The sequence below is a fragment of the Tiliqua scincoides genome, chromosome 8 (genome assembly GCF_035046505.1).
Source record: "Tiliqua scincoides isolate rTilSci1 chromosome 8, rTilSci1.hap2, whole genome shotgun sequence".
Lineage (NCBI taxonomy): Eukaryota > Metazoa > Chordata > Lepidosauria > Squamata > Scincidae > Tiliqua > Tiliqua scincoides.
This window is the reverse complement of record NC_089828.1, coordinates 44,584,880-44,612,247: the sequence shown is the minus strand read 5'-3', so window position 1 is coordinate 44,612,247 and position 27,368 is coordinate 44,584,880. Positions and strand designations below refer to the sequence as shown.

Genomic DNA, 27,368 nt, shown 5'->3' with positions numbered 1-27,368 from the left:
TAATACAGGCATGTAGAACCACATGAGATCTATGAACCGTTTGCCACACACCTCTTGCACAGTGAAAACATACAAAACATACCAAGACAGAACAAGTCAGAAACACATGGAGACATAATTTGTTCAGAGGCAATGGGGGAGGGGGTTAAAATAATGCCCAGGGAAAAGCAGAAAACGCATGGAGACATGAATATCAATTCACTTGGGCTCCAACAGTCTCCGACAGGCCAGAGGCTCTTTGGAGACCGAGGGCTCCCTGCAGGCTGGATTGGAGGTCCCCAAGGGCCGCAAAGGGCCTGTGGGCCGGGGTTTGCCCACCCCTATTCTACAGTGATGTTGTAGATACGAGTATTTTATTGTTTTAGCTTGTTTTGTTAGCTACCCTGGATTCTGAAAGACTACGTCCTGAAGGATGGGGAATGAATATTTTTTAAAACAAACGAAAAAGAAATCTGGAGTTGCCAGTTAGGAGATCGCAAGGGAACCCCCCTTTCCCTGTGGAAATCATACTTGTCTTGTGGTTTCTTCTTCCTCTGCAGGTAGTGACGTTTGATGGAAGAGGAGTGAGTGGCCATGCTAACCATAGATCCCTCTACACCGCTGTCAGGTACCGTCCTTATGTTGTTTGGCAAGCAAAGCTGGGTGTTTTTTTTTTTGATACAGTAGAGTACTGAACTAGATGGACCAATGGCTGGCCTCAGTGTAAGCAGGGCTGGTGCTGACACTTGTATTGAAAAATGTAACCCCCTGCACAAGTCGGGCAGAGTGAATTCTGCATCAGAAAAAACCTGCAACACACTCAAATTGTGCAAATATGCATGATTTATCCTATTTTTCATAATTTATTCTGTAGTGATTACAAATTCAGATAATTATTTTCTGACTGAAATTCCCCCCCCCCCCAAAAAAATCTGGGATTCTCAAGAAGCTGAATTCTGTCCCTCACAACATATTCTGCACATGCATGGGATCATAGTACACCCATCACCCTGAGTATATAATGGACCCTGGCAGAAGCCCCTAGGGTTAACCCTGGGCATCCCTAGTTAAAGAATGTCTGGAGCAGGGTTGGGAAAGGTCTCTGTCAGCCTGAGACTTTGGAGACAGTGGGAGTTATTTCTGGTCTGATTCTGTATAAGGCTTGCTTTTTCTTATTTATTTACACACGTACACACGCACACACGTTTTTTAAAAACAATCATAATGGTGGTGAAGGGGGAGTGGATCCCGTTTGTATTTTTTCCTGTTACAAATTGCTGCCAAGGCCTCACATTTTTTTATCCAAACCGCAGCGAATCTGAGCTCTAAAACAACATTCCCAAAATGGCAACACAGAGCTAAGCTGCAACCTCTTCCCTCTTTGGAAGTGATCCAGACCGAGCTGCTCTCCAGAGCCCTCTTGTCATTCATAGACGACAGGGAAGTGGAAAATAACTTAAGTGTTCTGTGTCTCTCTCCCTCTCTCTCGGTGAACTCAGTTGAGTTCATTCCCATCATTAGCCCTAAAAGAAGCCCATGGATGTCCTGGAGCTCTCCTTAAGCAGAATTCCCTTCCAGCTGGGCAGAAGGGAACAGGCTCAATCAACCCTGTTGCTTTCCTAGGGAGCTACGTCCCTGAGGAAGTGGAAAAGGTGCTTTGCATGGCTCTGCATCTAGTTTCAAATAGCCTCCAAATAGCCCAGAACCTTAGCTCCTTCAGCTCTATCATCATCAGCTAGCTTAAGGCAGCCTATTCTCTATTTGTCCACTCCCCCTTGCTGCCCTCTGGTTCTGGAACCTCTGTCCAGACCTTCTATCTCTATATAAGCTGCCACCTCCTGAGTCCACTGCTTCACCTAGCGCAGTTCTGCTTGCCCAAACTGGTAGTAACTCTTCAGGGTTTCAGGCGGGATCTTTCCCAGGCCTGCCTGGTTGAACCTGGGACATTCTGCAGGCCAGGCATGTGCTCTGCCGCAGTCTATTTCCTCTGAGCCTCCCACGAAGCCCACCCTTCCCATCCCATGCATTCAGATGAAACAACCCTCTTCCACTGTAAACTTTATGGGGCAGGGACCTGTCTTTTCCCACTTCTAATGCCCTGCAATGTATTGGGTACATGGATATTGTTTATCTCAAGAATGTATTTATTTATTGCCGCGATGGATCCAGCCTCCACAGTGGCTTCAGGGAGGCCCCCCACAGGCCAGCCTCCAGATTGGTGCTTCGGGCGGGGTGGCCCCTCCTCCTGCGAGCGCCCTCCATCGACTACTCCCGGGGTAGACGGCAAACCTGGGCATTAAAAAAAATGTATTTATTTATTTAAATGATTTGTATCCTGCCTTTCCCCCTGAATAAACAGAGTGCTCAAGCCGGGGCCAATAATAACGGGCTCATATTAATTTTATTGACATACTAAAGCAGCATGGTGACAAACTGAGGCAGGGTTTAAAAACCCCAGCAGAACATATTAAAAACAGCCAGACAGGGTATAAAGTGACTCCAGTGACTCCCTGCCCCACCCCCCAGAATTGTCCTTTGTGATGCAAGAGAAGAACTTGTGCACTGGAACATCAGAACCACCTCTGTGTTCTCCCACGTCCTGCACTTCCAACCTGCCTGTGCCTCCACACATGCTTTGGATATTCATGCTCATGACTAATCCCTTGTCCTCCCAGCTAACCAGATAGTCAACAGCTGACTGGCGGCAAAGGCACAGAGCTGCCCTTCACATCCACCCCAGTTTTATCATGCTCCATCAGCAGACTGGTCGCCACATCATCCTTGTCAGACGTACCATTGTGAGGCAATAAGTATCTCGTCCCATGTTGCACAGGGATAAGTAACTTTCAGAGGTGTGTGAGGGCGGGGTCTCTATTTCTTTGGTGTATGGAACACTGTGTAACTACTTTTGCAAGGCAAAAGCATCACCTTGAAGATGCTGCTTCCCCCTTCTGGCTAACTGTAAAAAGTGCATGGGATGAATTCAGCATAAGGGTGTACATAGCTATGGGTCATAGAAGAGCTGGAGGGCCATTTTGCACATCAGTGGAGTCCTCACAACAGCCCAGTGAAGGTAGATTAGACAGAGAATGAAACTGGTTGGTTGGCTCAAGGTCAGGCAGTGAGCGATTTGATCTCAGGCCTCCCCAGTCTTAAAACTGAACACCGCTTCTTATCCAACCACTCAAACTTAAGGTTTAGAAGAAGACAGATAAAACTGTCTTGGAACGTGTCTTATTTTGCAGTTAAGCAGTCAACTGATTCAAGAATTTTAGCCAATTACATTTAAACTTGTAAATTACCAAAAGTTCAAAATATCCTTTAAAATACTGAAAAAGTGTGCAATAATGTGCTAAAGAAAGGTCCCTGCCCCAAGTGGTTCACACTCTGTAATTTGCCATGAGGAGGTGACAGAGGAACAGAAAGGAAGTGGGGTCAGAGCTAAACGGAGAGAATATGTGATTCTCCTATTTAATTTCACCTTTTTCTAATAACACACCTGAACCAAAGCAAATTAACAAATGTGCCCTTAATTCTCAGTCCCACAGAGAATTTTTAAAATGGGGTTCACACAAATTAATCAGACTTGCAGATTAACAGTTGCAGCCCAACTGGAAACACATCATGAACAAGGGTGATATTGCCCAAAATTGTGAGGCTCTTGAGAACTGGAGGCAGGGCCACCCACACCATCCATGGGACCAACTGAAGTGGTTGCCTCAAGCAGCAGATTGGAGTGGGGAACTCGCCTCCATCTACCCATTGTCTCCATTGTTCCTCCACATCCTCCCACTCCCTGGATTGCAAAACGAAGACAGAAGAGGAAGTGTGGAGAAGAGGAGACACTCTAGCCACCACCATCACTCTCTTCTCCTCCACACTTCCTCTTCCACTCTGCTGTCCTCTTTTGCTCTGTTCTTGCTCTTTTCCAGTCCATGGAATGGGGGGGAGCAGAGGCTGCTACATGCTGACTCAGGTGCCAGGAGGTCTTGACCTCTCCCTGATTGGGAGCAGAAGGTATTATGTTGTGATTGGGAGCAGAAGGTATTATGTTGTGTTCTTCAAGGAACATTCTTACTCACTGTTGTGCCACTTATTCACAGGTACTTGCACTTGAGGGGAAAGCTTCCAGAAGGTATGTCATACCACACAGTTCATGTGTTTTCCACATAGTGTACTGTTGTGTTACACTGCTCTTCTCTTGCTGAATCTGTGCATGTGTGAATGTTATTTTTGCAAGGAAGAAAGCAGAAGGAAGCCTTCTTTGAACCAAAATTATTTTAGCCAACCTGGGTTCGTGGTAGGCCTCGCTTAGCCAAGCTCCTAGGCAGGCTGCAGTGGTGGGGGGGGGGAGGTTGAAGTTCCATTCGAGAGCAGGCTGATGATGTCTAAACATGAGGAATGGACATCATCAGCTAGGTGTTTGGGGAGCAAACAGCAGGAGGTGGTTGTTGCACTCAGAGCGCATGTTTGGCCAGCTGGAAACAGGATGCCGGGCTAGAGGAGCTGATCCAGCAGGCCTCTTCTTTTGCTCTTATGTCCATCAGGATGTTAATTTCCACTGGGAGGAGGAAGGAGCTGCTTAGCAGGAGTAAACCCCCACCCCACCGCTAGCTGCTATACTGCTAGAGAAGAGAAGCAAGGTCCCTCTCTCCAGAGATCCTACAAGCATTTGGATTTCCTCAAGGGCCAGTGTTGATAGGGGCCTGCATTTCAGCCGTCCACAAAGACTGGCAGCTGCTCCAATTATGTCACCCTTTTCCTGACCCACAATTGCCCCAGGCCCAGGGAGCTCCCATCTCACTGCTTACGCTAAGCCGTTCCAAATATAGCTGCAGTTCCCGGTATAACTTAATTTGATCTGGCAGGCCTGAGGGGCTATCCATTAGAAGAGCTTAAGCCTAGGGGGCCAGTGACGTCAGTGCCTGGCTGGCGGGTTGGAAGGCAGCCAAAAAAGCATGTCTGTCTGCAGCAGCCACCTGCTCATTTCAAGTGGGGCCAAAGCTTGGTGGCATCAGCAAGTCCAGTGGGGCTCTGTCCTACAAATGCCAGAGCCCAGGAATGCTGGAAGACTATTATTCCCATGCTACTCTTTGCTTGGAAAGCAGGAGAAAAGAATTCCCTCACCTCTCATCCCCTTCCACCCCCTTGCCTGGCTCCTGCCTGTTTCTCTCACCTATCAAGTCCAGCGTGGGAGGGTGTGAGGAAATGATCCCAAGAGTAGGGTTAAGCACTGCCTGTTCCTCCAGGTGGTCTGAGCTGACCCACACATATCCCACTGCAGGAATCTCTCAGCCCCTCTTCATACTCTGAGAATAAAGAAGGGGCTATTTTTGCTATACAAAATAGTCAATGGGGAGAAAGGCAGAACCACTGGGCAGGGAAAACCCTGAATGTGTCGGCAAATGGAATGAAGAACATGTGTCCACATGTCTTGTGTTTCGCAGTAATGAACACTGCAGTGATAATCTTCACCTGAGCATAGATTATTATCCTCCTCAATATTTTATTGCTTTTGACCAAGGCTTTTATCTGAGAAGACTTTGTATAAATGTATTTTTGGAAGCCTGTTTCCAATCCATTAGAACATCTGAAAAGCACCACTGGATCAGGCCAAAGGCTCTACATCTGGTTGCCAACATTGGCCTGCCAGATTTGGGAAGTGCATTGCAAGATATGCACCTCCCCTGTTTGTCTCTCAGCAGTAAGTATTAAGAGGAACACTTCCTTTAATTCATGAATATCAGTTTAATGAACATCTCCACATTAAAGCTAATTCAACATCCTGTGGGAGTGGATTTCAAAAATTATACATCATGTGATAATATAAAAAACCTGGTTCCCAGAATTTAACCATACTCCAACATGAGTGACCAAGGGCACAATCCTAACCTCTTATGTCAGTACTTTCAAGTACTGGCATAGTGGTGCCAATGGGACGTGTGCTGCATATTGAAGTTGGGTGTCACTCATTGAGGCCTCCTCAAAGTAAGAATGTTTGTTCCCTTACCTCAGAGCTGCATTGCCAAATCAATGCAATCCCAAAATGCACCTTCTTACCTTGCTTTTTGTTATAAAAGAGTACCTAGGGACAATGTTACACAGAGTACAAACTCTGACAAGCACCCACTGACAGAGATGCCATGGGGGGGGTGCATCCCTCCTCTTTCTGATGGCAAGTTCAGGGTTGGCAGGATGAGAGCATTCTCCCGGTCTCTTCCTTCCCTACTCATCAAATATGATAGGGTCCTTAGTATGTCTTCCGTGAGGATCAGGTTCTGCCATATGAGTAGAGCACTGGTAACAACTTCCACAGGGGCAGCCATGTTAGTTGGTTTTAGCATAAGCAACACAGATGCTTTTACAGATGAAGTAGAGCTGAAAAAATTGGTTAGTCTTTAAGGTGCTACAAGACTCTTTGTTGCATTTAACATTGGACAGCACCATCTGCTGGCATTGCACATTTATGACATTTTGGTTGGCAACCTTCAGTCTTGAAAGACTAGGGTATAAGCTTACAGCACCCGGTATTCCCAGGCGGTCTCCCATCCAAGTACTAACCAGGCCTGACCCTGCTTAGCTTCCGAGATCAGGCAAGTGCAGGGTAACAGTTGCGGTCATAAAGTGTGCTTTTGCTGGCTTTGTTTCACAATGTGCAACCTCAAGGGGATGTTATCATTTGTTAGGATGGTCCCAAGCACTTCCACAGCTTCCAGTTTGCAAACTTAGATATGTCAGGTTTCAGTACGCTGTGGGATGGCACGACTGGGATCCCCTGTGGTTGCCATTCTGCATCCATGATTTACTGTCTAACAGACCAATCCTAAAGGTGGCATCACTTCCAGGTGCAGTGGTGCTAAAGAGGCTTTGGCTATTTTGCTGGCACAGACTTGAGAAACTCCATGTCAAGCCAGAAGGCCCAACACAGAGTTCAGGATCCAGGGGAGCTCCACTGGTCCCACCTGCCTCCCAACCCAGTTCCTCCCCTGCCCCACCTTCCTCCCGCTTGGGAATGCCTCCCCTCGTCCCCCAAAGCCCTCATCACCGCCCAGAGCTCTTATGTAGCTCCAGGCAGTGTCCGGCTGGTGCCAGCACTGACTCAAAGCAGGGTGTCACAGGTGTGCCTTATGGCACATTTTCAACACCCAGCTCAGGATTGGGCCCTAAGGCTGCAGTCTTAAAAAACACTTTCCTGGGAATAAGCCCCACTTAATACAGTGGGACTTACTTCTGAGTAGCCAAGCATAGGATTGGGCTGCTAATTAGTCTGCTTCTTAGGAACCTGCTCTGTTCCTCTGCCCAGGTTGTCAGGTCCTTACCCTGGAGACAGTCGGCCTTTTTCGGAAGTACATCTCCATCCTAGATACTCCCATCAGCCACCTCCGAAGCCAGGATGTTCTGTTTGTACTGTCCAGAGAGGAAGCTGAGTTGGCCAAGGTAAGAACTTCACATTGTTTGGTCCAAAAGTCACAGTGACCTAAGGCATTTATTAGGACCAACCAAAAATACACAAACCGTTAAGCAGGCTTTCAGATTCTACTGAACTTTTCATCAGGCTGGTTGTCAAGTGAAGCAGAAAAGGGGGGGCTGAACATTATATTGGAACCCCAGATTGTGCCATTTATAAGGATCTTCAGATGGAGTGTGGGAGTTGCTATGCAGATCTCAGTTGGTTGTCCTCACTTGATGTTAAGATGCTGATCTCATGGAGATAAATCCACCTCATGGAGCTCTTCCCACCCATTCCCTCTGCTATGTGGAAAGGTGATCTCTGGACATTTTTCCCCCTCTAGAGTGCCAGAACTGCCAACTTCTTCTTTTTCCTCTTCTTCTTCCTCTTATTATTATTGTGGCTGTAGTTATTTGTATAGTATCATCCACATACATAGCATTTTATAAAGAATGAGAAGACATTACAAAGAATTCCTGCCCCATGGGGATTACAATATAGATATCAGCACAAGGGAGACAACAGAGAAAAGGGAGGAGAGGATGGCAGGGTAAACAGAAGAAGAAGATTGAATTATCTCATGTATGCTTATTTAGACTTACAGCCAAATCCTATGCTCCCCACCACCACCACAATGCAGTGACTCCAAAATAGCTCTCTCTGCATTCTGAGGGGGCGGTCTCAGAGCACTGACCCAAGTGACTTGCAGATAAGGCGAGGAGATGATTTACACTTGATTTATTGGCAGAAATTTCTTGTGTTATAGACAAATAAGCTCACCCCTCCCCCTTCACCCAACAATATGAAGGTAAAACCAAGAAGGAAAGCTGTAGGGGATCTGTGTTTTCTGCTGAAGATTTTGGTGGTGACTGGTAAAGCTTTTCTTGTGCTCAGGGTCAGCTGGATTTGACAGTGAGATGGAACTGTTGATGGTTGATGGTCCTGTTGATGGTCTCCATGGTGATTCTGCCCATTGTGCCATAATCTAAATAGTGTTGGGCTTTTCCTATGAGACCCTGGAGCTTTCTTCTGGGATTTGTGTTGTGTGTCCGCCCCCACTGGCTTGAGCCAGTATGACTTGGCTCACTGGCTTGAGCTACCCTGATCTATTTCCTCTGCAAGCTACTTCTGTGCAGTGCACCTGCTTTCTGTGTGGCACCTGGTTAAGACTGCATATGCATGGGTCTGATGGATGGATGGACGGACCATCATTCTTAGCATGTATGAGAAATGTCAGGCAGAGGAAGGGTGGATTCAGTCTGTCACCACCCAGCTCTGGGCAAAGGAGAGCACAAGGAGACCAAGCAAATAAGAAAGCCTCTTAAGGGCAGCAGTAATATGTCATAAGTCAGGTGGTGCTCTCTACCCCTATAAATCAGGGTAGAGTACCTGCTTTGCAGATTCAGAAAGTCCCATGTTCAATATCTGGCATCTCTAGTTACAAGAGGTGATGCAAGTTGCAGGGCTGGAAAAGGACCCCTCTCTGCTGGAAACCTTGATAGCTGCTGCCAGAGTAGGCAATACCAGGTTAGATTTCATGCAGATTGTGTGCTTGCTTGCCGATCTGAGCTACAGAACTCTGCTCCCATGTTTCCTGCAGTCTTCGCTTCTGGCTTCTTTTCACTGCCATGGGAGAGGCTACCCTGACCTTTCCCAATAGAAGATAGTTTTTTGGTCTTTCTTGTCCCAGGGATTATTCCCCAGTGGCCATTTCCCACTCCTCTATGCAACACACAAAGCATCCTCTGAGTTCTCCACAGGCCTGGCTTCAGTGTTAAAAGGGGGCCTTCTGCTCTTCTCTTTCCAGAGAGCCATGTGGTGCCACCGCAGTCAACTTCTCTGGTTCCGCCGTCTTTATATATTCTTCTCGCGCTACATGGTGATCAATTCGCTTCGCTTCCTCTAATGGGAAGAAGCTTCCCTGAAAACTTCAGAGTGTTGAGGACCATGAGGCTGATGGCGTTGGGAAGAGAGGCCTGGCACTCCCAAAAGCGCTTGCTGAGGCAGGAAATGGAGCAAGACTCACCCCACAGATGTTAACGGTGGGTGAATTTCTGCCTCCAACTGATAACTGGATTCTGCCAATGACCTTCTTGCTGTGGTGACTGAAGCCCAAGAAACAAACGAATGAAGTGTCTGTCCTCGTATGGGAGAGAAAAGAAACTTACAGCATGTAAGGTTGTCACATTGTATCAGAAAAATAGTAAGGGACCAAGTGCCCCCCAATTATTGTACCAGGACATTTTGTAAATGTTGTTTCTAAATAAATTATACTATTCTTTTTAAGCAAGAGTACATGGCTGCTTGAAATAATGACTGAAAACATTCTCTGAAATAAGTTTGCTGGGGCTTAATAATGCTTTTGTTGCAGCAAATTTTTTAAAATTAAAAGAATATGTGGAAGATTGGGTTGGAAGACTTTCACTTTAAATCCATGTAGATATGAGCATGACCAGGTCGGTTTATCAACTTAACCTATCTCACAGGCTTCTTGAGAGGATAAAAAGGAGCAACCCTCATGTACACCACCCTAGAGAAAAGGTGGGCTACAAAATTTTTTTTACTCACTGAGCTTGCAGGCCCAGTCTTCAGATGCTCCCCTACTTGCCCATACCTGTACCTCATTGTCTGCAGGCAGCATGAACCTTCAGAGACCTGAGTAGTAGTACTTTCCAGGTCATCTCTCTACTATTGGTTATGAAAAAACTACTTCCTGCCACAGCTTTCGCAGACCAACAAAGAGAATTTTAAAATACAGTTGTTAGTTCTCATTGTTGTAAATAAAAATGTGAGAACATTGCAAGCTGAGGCTCAGGAGCAAAAGGAGGGATTAAATTGGGCTCTGTAAGAATTAGTTTAAGGCCAAGTCTCTCCTGTATACTGGTGGAAGGAGATCATGCTTTTGCTACAGCTGGTTTGAGAAAGTTTTGTCACACTCTTGGGGGGGAGCATGGAGACATCAAGATAGTATCAGGTTTTTTAAGCAGCAGTTCTCAAAAAGGAATCCTTGCCCCACAATAGTACAAATAACTCCATCTCTATCCCCGCCTAGTGTATTCCTTTATTAGACTTCCCAGTCAGCAGATCCAACTGCATACAAATGATAGGTTGGAGGCTGAGGGCAATATATAATGGGTCTGAAGGTGGGGTACCAAAGCTTAACAAGAAGAAAGACATGAATTAGGATTGCAGGGGGTGGGCTTCTGCAGTGGGCAGCAAGAACACAGGGAGGGGTATGTGCCTAGGTCTCAGGACTCAGAAGCAAGGCAGAAATGGTGGCAGTTGGCTCCTATGTATAGTCAGCCTAGCTTGAAGATGGTAATACAGGAAGCAAAGACGGGTTTATTTTACAAAAATACAAGCTTTATTTTTCTAAATGTTTTGACCTGGGATCTCTTACTGAGCAGTTCCAGGCAGGTAGGATGGCATCTATGCTTCCAGAAGTAGTTCCATCATGCTTTTGACATGCTCTTGATGGTTCCATGGGCCTTCACAGCCTGCTCCCACTCCTTGCCATTGAAAGGCTCCAGGGTGATGCTGCTCACTGTGCCATCATCCAGGCAGCTTGGGGCTATTCCTGAAAGAGAGAGAAGCGGTCTCTGACGTGGAAGCTCTCTACAGCTCGTGGGATTCAGAACTATGGTTGTTATTTGTCTGACTCTAGCAAAAGTGCACAGTGCTCTGTAGACAAATAAAAGAAGACAGGGTCCCTATCTCAAGGAGCTTATAGTTTAAAATTTGACGTGGTAAGAGAAAGAATATGGAGACAAGATAATAATGTGTGCTTGGTTCAGTTCCATATTTAAGCTTACTTCCAGTAGAATATGATTAAATGGTTAAGCCAATTACTTCAAAGAAAAGGTGCATTTGAGGATGCATTACACAGGCGTTCTGGGAGGGAATCTGAGGCACAAAGAGCTACAGGAAAGGAAGGGTAGAGCCATCCGAGGGCTCAATCCTATCCAACTTTCCAGTACAGGTGCTACCGTAATGCAGCCCTAAGGTGAGGAAACAAATGTTCCCTTACCTTGAGGAGCCCTCTATGACTGTCCCCCCACCACAGGATGCTGTGCATGTCCCATTGGCACGGCTGCACCGGCACTAGAATACTGGATAGGATTGGGCCCTGAGACACCAGGAGATTTCTGGAGAGCAGAGCTGGGAAGGAAAGGTAGGATAGGAGAGTGAAAGTCACAGGCAGGGATATATTGTGACAGGACTAGGAGGGTGGAGAGATAAGGAAAGGCAAGACCATGAACGGCTTTGAAGGACAGGACAAGTTGTGCTGGATCTGGGAGAGGATGGAAAGCCAGGCTAGAGATTGGGGGGGGGAGTCACATGATCTGAACAACAAGATTAATGGTGTTAGCAGCAGAGTTCTACAGTGTGACAGTGGAAGGCCAGAGAGGAGAAGCTGGTGGGAGGCGACCATTAACCAGGGTCATTGTTGAGGGAATGGAGAGGAAAGGCTGTCGTTTTGCAGAGTTGTACGAAAGAGAAGGGAGCAGCCAGATTCACACTGCAAATCCTACACCTAAAAGTTAAGAGTGGGATCACAACCCAGTGCAACCTGAGGATGATACCCTCATCCAGCACCACCTCAATTGTATCCCTTCAAACTCTGCATGTGGGGACACTACAGGTCCCGTTTGGTAGGCAGAGACAGAAGCTTTCTTGTCAGTGGAGACACTTCCAACATTTAATTGGTTTGAGGGAAGAAAGGAGGCCTGTATGCAAAGACCTAGAGCTAGATTGCAGCTCCTCCTTCCTTTTGACTGGCGTCTGAACCCAAGACCTCTTGCACCCATAGCAAGAATCATGGCCCAACACAACTTTCTCATGCCAGAACTCCAAAGCTGCAGTGATGAGCCTATGGTGGAAGCATACTTGCCACCTTTAGTCACACATATAGTCATTGCCCAAACTGGATGGGAGGGAACCTTCTATTTTTTTACAGAAGTCAGATTTGCACGGCACTGAATGACCCATTTAAATGTCTCTCTCCAGCACAGAAACCTGCCAACATTCAAACCACACTCACAAACAATCCTCATTCATAGCCAAGATGCACCCTCTGGTGAGCATCTATACATTTCCTACCATAGCCATCTGGATTGGAGCGGGGTGTGTAGAAGCTCTGGACGCCACACGTCTTACAGAAGGTGTGCTGGGCACGGTGAGTGTTAAAGGTGTAGGTGGTGAGGTTGTCTCCTCCCTTGACAGAAAAAAGAGTGCATGATTGCAGTAATCCTTACAACAGTCACATAAGATTAGATCAGGGGTTCCCAAACCACAGGGGCCATTTGCGTCCCTCGGGGACCCTAATCCAGCTCGCAGGGAGTCTCCAGTCTCCAGAGATTCGCTGGAGCTCATGCTGGTCCAACATGACTACTCTCAGGCACGAAGGCCAACTGTTTGACCTCTCGTGCGAGCTGTGGGCCAAGGGCTCCCTTCACTGCTGGCTGTTTCATGTCTGTAAAGTAGCAGTGGCAGCAAAGGAAAGGCTGACCTTGCTTTGCGCAAGGTCTTTTATACACCTTGAGTTGTCACTAGACCTTAATTCATTGATATAAATCCCACCTCTAATATATTCATACATGTAAATTTATTCAAATTTTAAATGTAAATTAATTATTTTTTTAACCAGCCCCTAACAGTGTCAATGAGATTATGTGGCCCTCCTGCCAAAAAGTTTGGACACCCCTGGATTAGATCAATGTTTATCAACATAAAAATGCAGATTAGATGAGACTGAGGATGAAAGAGAAACTTGCCTGACATTGCCAACTGAGTTCTCAGTAGAGGCAAGATTGGACTGGGGACTGACTTTCTGGTTTTCAGTCCAATCTCTCAGTAACCCAAACCATACTGGAGGCTGCCAAAAGCAGCCAAGTGCTCCTTAGAACATGAGTGTGACAGGATGGACAGAATGGCAAGTGGCTAGAGATGGAGTCCGAGTCAGACCATCTCCTCTGCCTCCCAAATGAGGACATCATGGGGTCCTGGTATTTTTTTGCCAGAGCCCAAGAAGGCACACACTCTCTTTGAGTGGATTTAGCCCTGCTAATTGGGTAAGAGGCACTTTTTCAAGTGGGTGCTCCTTTTTTTAGCAGGGGGAGAGTAACTGGCCCACCTCACCCCAGCACTGTCTGTTCTAGTGGCTGTCTGCTGGGATTCCTTGGCATCTTTTTAGATTGTGAGCCCTTTTGGGACAGGGAGCCATTTAGTTATTTGATTTTTCTCTGTAAACCGCTTTGTGAATGTTCAGTTGAAAAGCGGTATATAAATACTGTTAATTAAATTAATTAATTAATTAGCCACAGTGAGCTGTTGCTAGAATAGGCTCCTACTTAATGTGGCTCTTAGGGTTGGGGCTATGACAAAATTCCCTTAATCCCTGGCCCCTCCAGCCTCTGTTTTGCATCTTCCAGTTTTGTGCCTCAGAGTGGACAGCACCATCTTTGAGGCCTTACCAAGCAAGCAACTTGGTTGTGCACCAGGACCGCTGGAGATGGAGGGCAAGGGTGGTTCAGAAAATACTAGGGTAAAGAGGAGGGTCTGGGACAGGAAAGGAAAGCATGTTAATGATGAAATCCTGCAGGGGCAGCAGAAGATAGCCAAGCAGAAGACACAACATAGTGGGTCAGGAAGGCAGTAACAAAAGTCTCATGACAGTCGTTCTGAAGTAATCCAGTATTTGGTTGGAATGGCAGTTTTCTTTTGTCACTCCATGTTGCGCAATATTGGGCTAGCTGCATAAGCATTCCCTGATGCTTGCAAGGCTTGCAGGACTTTCCTGCTCTCCCAAAAACTGATCCTGTGTCAAAAAGCACCAAATCACCTTTTAATAACTGAGTACGAGGCACTTTTTCAAGTGGGTGCTCCTTATTTAGCAGGGGGAGAGTAACTGGCCCTCCTCACCCCAGCGATGTCTTTTCTAGTGGCTGTCTGCTGGTGTCCTTTTGTATCTTTTGAGATTGTGAGCCCTTTGGGGACAGGGAGCCATTAGTTATTTGATTTTTGCTATAAGTCGCTTTGTGAACTTTTGTTGAAAAGCAGTATATAAATACTGTTGTTGTTGTTGTTGATGATGATAATAATAATACAGGCTTGGTTAGAAGGGCTGATATTGCATACTGTGGCATTTATTAATACCTCTTTTATCAAGAGAGATAAGGAAATCTTGGTGGGGAAATATGAGCCTGCTTCTCTGACTATTTGAAGAAAACAGATATTTTTCTGGTCCCCTTTCCTCTATAAAAATTTTTTTTTCTTAAGCTGGGGAGTAATGGGAAATGATGTCTGTAATGGTGAGTTCTTGTTAACTGGGAGCTGGTGTTATGCAGTGGCCAAGAGACTGAGCTGCAAATCAGTACTAACCAGTTCAAATCTTACCTCTGCCATGAATTCACTCGATGGCCTTAGGCAAGCCAGTCCCCTCTAAGCCCCAGTTGTGTTATCTGCTCAGAGGGTTATCATAAGGAAATCAACCAGCTGATACATGTGAAGCACTCTGCACACTATACAAGTGTTTAGTTTTAGTATTGACAACAATATGCCTTCCAATATTTCACAAAGGAAAACAGAGACACTCTTATGCACTTGAAATGTCCTTACTTTCACACCAAGAATGGTGACGTGAGATCCCCATCCTGGACATAATTATATATTGTAGAAGGTGGTCTTCTGTTTGCTGATTATTTACTCTTCAGTAACCAGTCTTTAATAACCTTTTGAAATAAGGACTGTTTATCTTGGCAGTTGCAAGGAGCAGATGGGAAGCTGCACACCAGCAATGTGTCCATGCTTGTGAATGCACACACATGTGCACAAGATGTAACTTCCAGATACAGACTGAAACTGAATGGTGCATGGTGGTGGGGGAGTGTGCTAATTAATTTTTTTTAAAAGGTAGCCTCTGCAAAAGGACAAAAGAGGTACAGGCAAATATAATTGGTATATATAAATATGTCAAAATTTAAAATATTTAGATAGAACTTCTAAATAACAAATAATGGCCCTCCTGGTAATGGCCTTCCTGGTAATGAAATAACAAAAGGTTTTTTTCCCCTTAAACTTTCAAAAGCTTTTTGTACTTGACTTTTCATCTCTCTAACAAAGAGGCAGTTATTTCACTATGCAGAATCCGGTTAGAGAGGCAAGATTGTCCTTCAGCACTTAAGGCTAACTATGGATCCCCTGCAACTTTTCAACCTACCTTCAGTAACTTGAAGTGTGTGCCAGGAACAATGAAATGCCTGTTTTGCTTCTTCACACAGATGCTGCAACTGGAAAAGGGAGGAAAACATGTTTGAAAAAGACACCAATTGTGGGATGTCTGTTCAGAGCACATTAGCATATCTAGCTTCCTCTACTGAGCCAGACCCCTGTTCCATCCAGCTGAGTACTACCTATACTGACCAGAGTGACAGAGAAGGGTCTGTCTCAACCATCCTTCAACCATGAAGATGCTGTCAGGGAATGAGCCTGGAACCTTCCACATGCACAGCAGGGGCTCTGCCACTGAGATACAGATTCACCCCCTTGGCACCATCACTCTCAATCTGTTCCATGGGGTACAGTTTTCATTTCCCAAACCAACCAACCCGCTGGAAACAGGAATACAGACTTAAGATGAGGATGGGCTGCACTAGCAGCACATTCGGGCACGTGAAACTCTCAATAGTGGCTGATGTGTAGAACACACTATTACACAAAAGTCTCTGAACTGCTGTGAACAGACAGCTATGTCTTGTAATTCCATCTCCCATCCCTAGGAATGGAAGGTTAAATTGTTTACTTGCAATCGAACACGTGCAGGTCAGCCGATGCCCAGACCTCGAAGCGGATGGCTCCACAGTGACAGCCTCCTGTGTGCTTCACCAGACCTTGGTATTCACTGGGGAAGAGGGAACAAGGGAGACTTGCAATTATCTTTCCTGAGTGGGAGGAAGGAATCTGAATCAGCAATAATTCCCTTACCACAATTTCCAGAACAATTTCTGTCTTATGGTTCGCTCTGGGAAAAAGCAACATGACCTATCCTAAGCTACCCAGCCAGCTTCTTGCCCAAGCTGGCACCTGAATTTCCATCTTCTTACACATCCACTCTCTATCCTCTCTCCATTCCTTCCCATGTACCACCAACTCTTTGTTCAAAGTCAGTTCTTCTGTCTTTAGGTTAAAAGCAGGAAGCCCCAAGTTATGCCTGGACTTGGTAGCCAATGATTTTCCTCTAGCAGCCAGATATAAAGTCCATCTCATATGCATTTATCAAAACTGATACCAGTTTCATCAATGAATGCATTAGTAACTCAGGATTTACCTAGATGAATAAAGTCTTGAAGTATTTTTCCTAACTTTTAATCTGTCATTTTATGGCTTTTGACCATTTTTTCCAATTAGTGTTTCCTCTTTCCCTTGAAAATATGTCATTTTGATTAAAAGTGAACGAAAATGGGGATGAAAATGGGCTGGGAAGGGACGGAACAGGGATAGGGAGGCTGCAGGAGCGGGTGGATCCACAGTGATGATGCATGCCAGATCCTATCCCCTCCACGGCCAGCCTCCCCACCCTCTTTCTCTCCTCAGACTTGTGTCGGTAAGGAGACCCATTGTAGAGAGGGAGGCATACAAAGGTGTAAGGGGATTCAAATCCCCTTTCCTATCCATCCCTCCCACTGGATACCGCGTGCCTATACCAGCACATGGGGTAGGGGAGGACAGGAGTGGTCATGTGCAACACCTTCCTTGCAAGGAACTCTACATGTCCTGCAACTCATTCCAGAGCACGTGTGCCATGCCTACTTTGTTCAGCCATCTGATCTAGCTAGTTATTACTGCTAGTTGCCATTAACACTAGCATAATCGGCAAGAAGCATAGAGCAAACACACACAGTTCCATCACGGAGGCCCCACTTAAGGTTGTCAGCAAGCCAAGCTACTACGTGGGACTGGCAGCTGCATTTAGTGTATGTACACGTTATGAATAGAAACACAGGAACCTCATACTTCTCCAAACCCCCTGAGGCTGCTGTCAAGTCTGTAAACGTGTTGGTTGTCCACATGAGCCACCAACCCAGATGAGCGCCGTAGGTTTTTTCCTATTCCTTAACCTAGGCCACTTCTCAGGCAGTACAATGTCTGCAGCACTGGTTTTGTACTGAGTGAATAAGCCACAGATGAGATGCCAGACACCAGGATTTACCAGGTCTTAAGCTCAGTAAGGCAGCATTCATTTTGTGAGGATACTGCATGTGCCTGTGGGTACTCTGCATTTGGCTTCTTTTCCCTTGGAAAGCAATTTTGCACATGCTCTGATGCCTACAGCCAAGGTGGGTAGACCTCAGAGCATGTGCAGAATTCCTTTCCAAGGTCATCAATATCCAGGAGCCAGGACAGTCATGGTTTTGATTGCATTTGTTGTGAGCAGTAGGAGACTTCCTTGAGATCTAGACTGACATTCTATAAAGCTTCAGAGATGGAGTGGACTTCTAGAAGGCAAACACTTTTATGATTACTGCAATAAACTTTGTTCTTGGTGACTGCTTTATCAAACTAATAGGTAGATTATACTGTGATAATATTTCACCAGCCAATTGACTGAGCCCAATCCAACTTTTCAGCACTGATGCAGGCACAATGTAGCCCTGAAGTAAGGAAAACAAATGTTCCCTTACTTTGAGGAGGCCTCCTTGACTGACCCCCCACCACAGGATACAATGAACACCCTGTTGGCATGGCTGCTTCGGTGCTGGAAAGTTGGATAGGACTGGGCCCTAAGTTACTTTAATAAAACAAATGTGAACCTTCCATGAAGTTTTGGGTCCTTCACTTCTCCTTTCAGATTGTCAACAGGGGGGAGGGGAAGAGAGAGATAAAGAGAGAGAGTGTACACATGGGGGAACTATTTGTAAGGAGACAAGCACTACCACTCTCAATCAGGGACATGTGGTGGGTGGGGAGGCAGGTGAGGCAGAGCCTCCCCAATGGAGTCCTTCGAAAAGCACTGCTGCTGTGTGAGGCGTGCAAGCACCCACTTGTTTATTTAGAGTTTATTGCACTAATAATAAACTAATAAATAATAAATAAATTATTACTAATTTATTTAATAATAACGTAATTATTATTATTTAATTAATAATTTAATAAATTATTATTAATAATTTAATAATAAATAAAACTAATAAATAATAAACTAATAAATAGAGTTTGCCTTCTAGAAGACTCCAAAGTCCACGCCCTCTTGGAAGCTTTACAGAATGTCAGCCTAGATCTCAAGGAGGTCTCCTACTGCTCACAACCAATGCAATCAAAACCATAACTGTCCTGACTCCTGGGTACTGATGACCTTGGAAAGGAATTCTGCACATGCTCTTGGCTGTAGACCTCAGGAGCATGTGCAAAATTCCTTTCCAGCGAGAAAGAAGCCAAGGGCAGAGTACTCACAGGCACATGCTGTGCGCATGGGTTGTGCGTGCTTGCACACCTCACACGGTGGTGGTGCTTTTCGAAGGACTCCAGTGGCGAGGCTCTGCCTCACCTTCCTCCTCACCCACTGCACGTCCCTGCTCTCAATACTACGGGGTGGATGCCCTCATGTTCCTGTGCCCTGTGCATCAGCTTGCCCTGATACCCCTCTCGGGGGAAGTAGAATGTAACGTTGAAATTGTTGAGCTGGAAAATGTTCAGGGACTGAAGAGAGCAGGGAAAGCTAGAAAAGCGTGGGACGAAGGGGGAAAAAAGGAAGGGCTCCTCCTGCTCCAAAGGTGTTGCTTCCAGGCACCTCTGTGCAGGTGCAACACACCCCACGCCCTGCATCTGTGGCGCTGCACCACGCAAACTCTTCAGGAGCTGCAAGGCGAGGCTCTTCCAGGGGTTGCACATGCAACAAGTCACAGGAGGGGAGGCCAGTGGGAGGGTGGGGGAGGAGGGGACCCCCGCAGCCTGCCTGCCTGCCCCAGGCACGACGGGCTCCCGCTGCTGCCCCTTTACTCACAAGGTGTCCAGCAGGAGCTTGGCCGCCTCCTCGCAGCTCAGGCGCCGACGCTTGCAAAACTGGAGCCAGCGCTCCTTCTGCACCCCCAGAGCCAGCTCGCCCAGCTCGTCCGGGGCTGGCGTCGGGGGCTCCGCTGCGCCGGGGCGCTTCCTGCCGGGCGAGCCCGTGCCCTTGGAGGTCCGATCTCGGGGGGAAAGGCTCGCGGCGGGCTGCGGGGGCTCCTTCTTCCCCCTGGGCTGGGGGCCGTTCCGCGTGGCAGCAGCTGCGGCCGTCCTCCTCGCCTTCCCCATGGTGGCTCCGCTGCCGCTGATGCAGCCCGGGTCTTCGCCGCTGGAGGGCGCACCAGACTTGCGGCTGCCACGAAGCTTCGGAGCAGGAGGAGGAGGAGCAGCCGCACCCTGGGAGCAAAGGTCTTCGCCCCGCACCAGGCGCCACAGCCAAAGGGCGTTGCGTTCTGCTTGGTTCAGGGTGACCAGATGTCCTCTTTTTCAGGACATGTCCTCTTTTTTAGCCTCGTGTCCTGGAAAAGAACTTAATGCCCTCCTTTTCCCTGTGAGCAGGTGGCACAGAGCCTTCTTGGAATTAAAATAATTATAAGTAATACAGTTTCACATTTAATAATCAGTAATACAGTAGAACCTCTTTAAGTTGACCACCCAGGGGACTGGAGGAAATTGGTCAACATAGGGAGATGGTCAACATAGGGGGGGAAAAGGCATTTAAATATTATCATGTTTAGCTCCCAGCACAACAAATGCGAGGCCAAGTTATTATTTAGATTGGATTTTTAAAAAGTCTTATTGCAAATATAAATGAGAATTGATCCTCTTGTGATGCTTACTATTTATGTCATCTATATCTATATCAAGAGACAGAGAATAAACAGCCCACAATCAGTGTTTAAAAAAAACAACCTGAAAATTCATAAGCTTAAAAAAAATTGTAAGTTTAAAAAAAATACTTGGTTTCATAGCAGACAGGCAGACCAAAGCTACCCCTTGCCAGCCCATAGCATGTAGCATGTTACATAGCCCCAACAGCTAAAAAAAAACAAAACACTTTTTTACTTAGGCTACCTGGCCTCCACTGGGTCTCCTCAGATTCACTAAATGCCAGAAGGTGTTTGATATGGGCCCTCACTAAAAGTTGTTGAGAAAACTCCACAGTCAGGGAATAAGAGGACAGGTCCTCTCATGGATTGGGAACTGGATGAGGACCAGGAAACAGAGTGGGTGTCAGTGGGCAATTGACAAAAAAGGTTGAGGGAGGTGGAAAGTGGAGTGCCTCAAGAATCTGTCCTGGGACTGGTGCTTTTCAACATCTTCATAAATGAACTGGAAACAGGGATAAGCAGGGAGGTGGACAAGTTTGTGGATGACACTAAACTTTTCTAAGTGGTGAAGACCAGACGGGATTGTGAAGTGCTCCAGAAGGAACTCTCCAAACCAGGAGATTAGGCAACAAAATAGCAGTTGTGTTTCAATATAAGTGTAAAGTAATGCACTGGTGATGGGAACCAAAGTGAAAGGACAGTGGCTTCACTATGCACAAGCAACCTCATGTCCATCACAACTTGGTACATGTCCAGGTACAATCAGCAGCCAGCACAGGTCTGTCAGCTATGTGCAATGTGCCCACCTATAAAAACCCTTTCACACATGTGCTAGCAGGTGGAGCAGAGGGATTGTTGCATGGCTTCTTGCTTTTCCAAGATGGAACAAACCAGACAAAACACAGGCCCACAGTATCACATTCAGTGGGCAACTTACGGAGGGTAAATTAATACTCTGTGCAATGGTCAAAGTGGTCAAGATACAACTTACAGAGGTGGTCAATATAGAGAGGTTGGTCTCCCATAGTGTATATGCAGTGTCTGTCCATACTGTGAAAATTAGGTCAACTTAAGGAGGTGGTCATTATAGAGAAGTGGTCAACTTTGGAGGTTCTACTGTATAGTGTTTAAATTAACCACTCATCCAAATACAAGTGTTTTTTAGCTTTTATTTTGTCATGTCCTACATTTTTCCTGGATGTCCTACATTTGGGGGTGCCTGGTCTTCTTCTGTGGATATGACATCTGGTCACCCTGGTCTGGCTTCTATTTGCACACTAGATCAGTGGTGGTGAGCGACATTCATCCAAACCATTCCAGAAGGGGGGGGCAGGAAAAGGAGGATTGGGGCCAGCTGGGTGGGTGAGCTATGGGTGCTCTTTGGCTCCCATTCTGTAGTTATGTCAAGGCTGGTAGCCACACCAGTTTTTGAGCCCAGATCTCAGTCCTGAAACATGTTGTACGAAAATCTTGATCATATTTCAAGATTTGGGAAAGCCCAATTTTCTTGTGGGCTGCCATTTCAGCTGTAACACCTCAGCAGCTGAGAGTCTGAAGGCAGAATAAAAAGCTTCTGAGGGCCGCATCCAGCCCCCGGGCCTTATGTTTGACACCCCTGCCTTAGACCATCATCCCCAGTCAACATACAAAACCAGAATATGTCCCCAGGATCTCTTCATAATCAGAGTATAACCAAATGGTGTTTGTAAGTAGAGGTTTTTGTTTCAGTGTGTAAGTTAGGGTTTTCAGCCTAAATCTTATTGAACACAATGGGCTTACTTCTGAGTAAAATGTTTTCAAACACTTCTAGGTATTAAATGAGCCTGATGCAAGTCACAGATAAGAACATAATCTCTAAACTTAATCTTATCTCACGGCCCAATGCTACCTAACTCCACACACTGCAACACAGCAGTGCCAACATGGCGTCCACTGAATCCTATGGGGAAGTTTTGGCCTTGGGAAGCTTCCTGGGGGGGGGGGGGAAGAGATCCTTTGTTTCCTTCTCCCAGAGTAAGTCCCTGCCGGCATAGTGGATCAACTCACTGGCACAAGTCCACGTTGACCAGTGAAGGTGGATCGGACCCAGATTCTATTTGCCTTATTCTATTCTTCTGCTTTTTCCCCTCTAACATGAGAACAGAAAAAGGAGACCACAGTTGGATCCAGTTTGTAAAGCATTCTCTGCCTCCTAACTGAAGCAAATCAAGTCATGCTGAAGTTGGTTCATAGAAGGTCCAGTCCAGCTAGGCTGAATGGGCTTATGCTTTGCTATGCAAGATTTCCATCAGACAGCAGTGGTGAGGCAACTCATCAGAAACTAGACACTGGTGGGTCATTATCGCCCTCCTCCACTTTACTCATCTAAAAAAGGGGATCCACTCACTGGAGACTCTTCTCCTTATGGGCTACTTCTGGCACTTAATACCAAGGCATTCTATAAACAGCAGGGATGACTCAGCTGTAAATATGGCTGATACATGCCAGCCTCTTTTAAATAAGAGTTCATACAGACACATGATCATAGCTTGATTGAGGCTGCAGCATGCACTTCCTGTGCCTCAGTTAATGAGGGTGAAGTCATGTCATGGAACTCAAAACTGAACCCCAAATTAGAATTAGCTCCCATTCCACTTGTACATTCCTGGCATAGTTCTGGTTGTAATTTGAGGGCAAACTTCCTTCACGCAGTCCATCCCAGAAGAACCTGTTTTTAATGACAGCCATGTTGAAGGCAAGCGTGCCTCTGAGCATATTGGCTGTTAAACAAGAACTTTGCAAAGCCTTCATATTGGAAGACAATGCTGTACAATGCTGTAGTAAGTTTATCCACTTTGGATTTCAAAAATACTTGTCGGGATCTGGAACAAACGGTTGCTGAGGGGCCCACAATCTAGTAACAGATAAAAAGGCGACAACATAGCAAGAGGAGAGAAATGAAAGACTAGGGAAGAATATACTGAACAATGATTTATCATGTACACTTAGGGCGCAATCCTAACCAACTTTCCAGCACTGACATAGCTGTGCCAATATGGTGTGCACTGCATCCTGCAGTGGGGAGGCAGTCAAGGGGGCCTCCTCAAGATAAGGCCATGTTTGTTACCTTAATATGGTGCTCCATTGTGACTAGGTCAGTGCTGGAAAGTTGGTTAGGGTGACCATTTAGTAGGGGGGGATAAGAGAAGGGCCAAAGATTTAAAGGAAAAGGTGGGTTTTCAGGAGGGATTTTTTAAAACTACAGCCCCAGGCATTGTAGCCTCTCTAATGTCCTTCAAAGAAAGGAGGCACTTCAAAGGTATTCTGTGAGCTCCATACATAAGAAGCAACAAAGGCAAGGGTGGAGTTGAGAGAGCAGGAGAAAGGTCACAAGGAGGAGTGTACTCCTTTTAAAAGTATCTGTAAGGTAAATACAAAACCTTGTTGTTGTTGTTGTTGTTTTGAAAACCACCTGCATCTCAATTTGGCAATCCTTGTCTTTTCTGGCAACTAGAAAGGGGGGCACAAACAATCGTTTCCTGTTATTCCAATTCTAAATGCATCCCAATCATTAATTTCAGAGTGAGTCACTAAATTTTCGCTTAAGTGGCTTAAATTTTCAGTATATTGACAACTTCCAGTCCACACCCAAGCTGCTCAAGAGACTATAGGCCTGAAACACTCACCAAACTGCCACAACTAGTCATACCAGCTTGTGTTACTCTGGCACCAGATGGCGGAAAGTAAGGTCACTGGAGATTCATGTTCTTTTGCCATTCCTTGTGTTCTGTCTCTTCCACCATTACCTATTTGATCAGAGCTCTAGCCCTCATTTTAAAACTCAGGATCTCTCATCTTATTCCCCCATGATCTGGGAGCAGGAGTATACTCTGTACGATGAAAGGCTACAACATCTAGGGCTGTAGTTTATTTTTAAAAACTATAGTAGTTTGATTTTTGTTTGGGGGAGACAACAAAGGGGTGGAAAATGATTGAAGCTTATAAAATTATACCTGGTGTGGAGAAAGTGGGTGTAGAGATGTTTTTCTCCCTCATAATGTTAGAACTGGAGATCATCTAATGAAACTGATTGGCAGGAAATTCAAGACAGACAAAAGGAAGTACTTCTTCACATAGCACATGATTAATGTATGGAATTCCATGTAAGGGATCATTAGGAAATAAATTAAAACTGCTAATATTATAATACCCTTGTACAACTCTATGGTGTGGCCACATTTGGACTACTCCGTACAGTTCTGGTTCCAGTTGCTACATCTGGCATGTTCAGGGGCTAAAGGGAACAACTTTTGGGGTTTTTTAGTTTTTAAAAAGTGACTGAGGGGAAAATGTATGAGGCTTATAAAAGTGTGACTGGTGTTGAGAAAATGGATATAGATACTGTACTGTTTCTTTTTCTTTCTCTCTTACTCACAGCTCTAGAACCAGGGGCCAATCCAAGGAAAGTGACTGGTTGGAAATTCAGAATGGACAAAAGAAAGTATCTTCCATAGCACATCATTAATTTATGGAATTTGCTCATGGTGAGGGCCACTAGCTGAGGTGGCTTTAAAAGGGGATTACATAAATTCATGGAATATAATGACTACTAGTCATGACAACTACATGTTACCTTCAGGTTCAGGGACGATATGTCTCTGAATACAAGTTGCTGTGAAACAACAGTGAAAGAGGGGTACAGGTGAGTCCTTGGTATCCATGGGAAACCCCCCCCCGGGGTCTGTTTTCGGACACACACCCCAGTGAATACCAGAAACCACATATAATGAAATCTGCGGTTTCATCCCCTTTAAGCCCTTCAGAAACAACTGGAGCTGTGCTCTGGTCACCTCCGTTCTGAAGCCCACAGAGGCTGTGCTCATTCACCCACGGCCTCTGCAAGCTTCAGAGTGGCCGTTTCAACCAAATAAACTCAACTTCTGGTTTCTGGAGGGAAACCAGAAATGACTTTTTTGCCCTTATAATGCATAAATATTTTTAAGGCATATAAGGTATAAAAGTGTTCCAGGAAACAGGAAGTTGTGAGTCTTTTGGCAGAAAAGGTCATTCTGAACCCTGCAAAGGCCACTGACAGATGTGCACAGCTTCTGCAGGCTTCAGAAAGCCCTCTGGAGGGACAGCTCTGGTTGCCTCTGAAGGGCTCAGGTTGGGCCAGGAGACCCGTGTTGAGCCAGATCCACAGATATGGAGATCCCACCGGTATTTGCTTTCCTCTCCTGATTGTGGGAGATGTATTTGCTTTCATACCCTCTGTGCTTCCCAAAACTTTCAGGTTGGCCATAGCCACTTTTTTTGGTTGAAAAGCGGTACAAAAATATTCAATATCATCAGGGGAAACAAAATTGAACTGGATAAATGTTCTTACACCCTCCCATGTCCTCTCCTCTACTAGGTATCAAAAGGCATGCAGAAGTGTTTCCCAATGAGGGTATTACTCATGAGGAAGCACCTTGGTCTGTCATGTGCACCACATTGAGTTACACTCCTGTTTTTTGATCCCACAAAGTATTCTAAGTCTGACTCTAGGGCCCCTATCTTCAAACCAGGACAATTCAGCCAAGATAAACTTCCTAAAAATCTCTGGTTGTTCCTTTCCCAGAAAGCTGAGAAACTGTGGGACAGATTCCTGCCTGAAGCACTCTTTAACTTTGAAATCTGATGTTGTGTTTGTTAATATTGTAGCCAACAGCTTTTAAAGGGGAGTGTTGTGCTTGGGGGGAAAGGGATGGAGAAACAGAAAAGTCCAGAAGAGGTGAAATGCCCTTCAATTATCCTGTGAGGTTCAAAGTTCACACCAAAGGATAAGCCAACAAGGTTTCGTGCTTTGCATATCAAGGTACACTCCTTTTTTCCCCTGTGCTATCTTAATGGTATTGCCTGTGTTGCAGTGACTCAGCAGAACTAAGTTTCTGGGAGTGCTGCCCACTTGGCAATGTAAACTTAGAATTCTTACAAAAAGGAACCAACTGGGCAGAAGTGCCACTTGCGCAAGTCCTGTTGATGCAAATGGAAAGCGTGCAAGAATTTGTCCATGAAATTGTGCAGCTCCCATTGATTTTTTAAATTATTATTATGAACATTTTGTCTTCAGTTTTCTGTTGTCAAAACAGTCATAAATATTATATATTTTCACACAATATCCTATTCCTCGTTATCCCACAACATTTTCGGTACTTCATTTGTACCCTTCCCACATTCCATTTCCAGCCATCTTCAGGTTATAACCCACCACACTTAGCTCTTCCCCCCATAAAACCCACCACCCAGCACAACATTTATCTGCCCTGGCTGCCTTCGGGCAGGATGCAGTGCCTGTGGGACAATGCAGGCCTTCCTGCCAGCACCACTTACTCCTTGAGTGTTGAAAAGCGCTTTATGATGCTTTTACAACATCCAGTGCCGGCATAGCAGCTGCAGAGCCAGTACTGCCCAATCATAGGATCAGACTGTTTACTGGATAAATGTAAGTTGAAATTGGGCTATGCAGACTTCCAGGTTTCATAGAATCCTTCACTGTGAGTCCAATCCTATGCATAGCTACTCAGAAGTAAATTCCTTTATGGTGGGGCTTACTGCCAGGCAAGCATGGATAGGACTGCAGCCTGTGTTGAACTCTGTGAAACCAGAAAATTTGCAGTCTTCCTGCAGCGTGCTCATCCAATAACATCCAATGAAATGTTTATCCCATGAATACCTATTCAAATAAACATTGTTGGAATCAATTCATTTTTTTAAATTTATTCCTGCAGTTTTGGCTGATTCAATCACAGACATGGGAAATCTGCCTCTACAGTTTTTAAAACTTGAATTTCCAATTTTTATTAGAACTCTGATTTTAGTTAACAGACATTTCTAACAATGATTGAAAGCTGCTCCAGAAAAACTAAAATCTTGCATAGGCTTGGAAAGAATGTAATCACTGTTGGCGTTTCCAAGTCACTAGGTCATATGAAGTTGAATTTCCATTGCTTGGGTGGGATACACAGCCCTGTAAGTTTTTTCCCAAAATGACTGGACGTAAAACAATCTATTTATTATTCAATCTAAAAATTAAACACATTTATGTCTGATTATTGTATGTAGGCCTGGCTGTACTCTGTAACAGCAGA

The 27,368-nt window shown here is 45.6% G+C and overlaps 2 protein-coding genes across 2 annotated transcripts in view; one reads left to right on the top strand and one right to left on the bottom strand.

The window, feature by feature from the left end:
• PIGL (phosphatidylinositol glycan anchor biosynthesis class L) overlaps positions 1-14,648 on the top strand; it is a 60,460-nt gene extending 45,812 nt beyond the window's left edge. Inside the window, exons 4-7 of the mRNA XM_066635391.1 lie at positions 540-607; positions 4,083-4,114; positions 7,283-7,416; positions 9,237-14,648. Of these exons, the coding sequence (XP_066491488.1) occupies positions 540-607; positions 4,083-4,114; positions 7,283-7,416; positions 9,237-9,335 (333 nt within the window). The 3' untranslated portion in view covers positions 9,336-14,648. The remainder of the gene's footprint in view (positions 1-539; positions 608-4,082; positions 4,115-7,282; positions 7,417-9,236) is intronic.
• On the bottom strand, positions 10,771-19,745 carry CENPV (centromere protein V). The gene is made up of 5 exons (XM_066635392.1): positions 19,428-19,745; positions 16,230-16,328; positions 15,648-15,717; positions 12,530-12,644; positions 10,771-11,006 (listed from the first exon to the last, which is right to left on the bottom strand). The coding sequence occupies exons 1-5, from the start codon at positions 19,715-19,717 to the stop codon at positions 10,882-10,884; spliced, it is 699 nt and encodes a 232-aa protein (XP_066491489.1). The 5' UTR covers positions 19,718-19,745; the 3' UTR covers positions 10,771-10,881.
• Between the last annotated feature and the right edge of the window lie 7,623 nt (positions 19,746-27,368).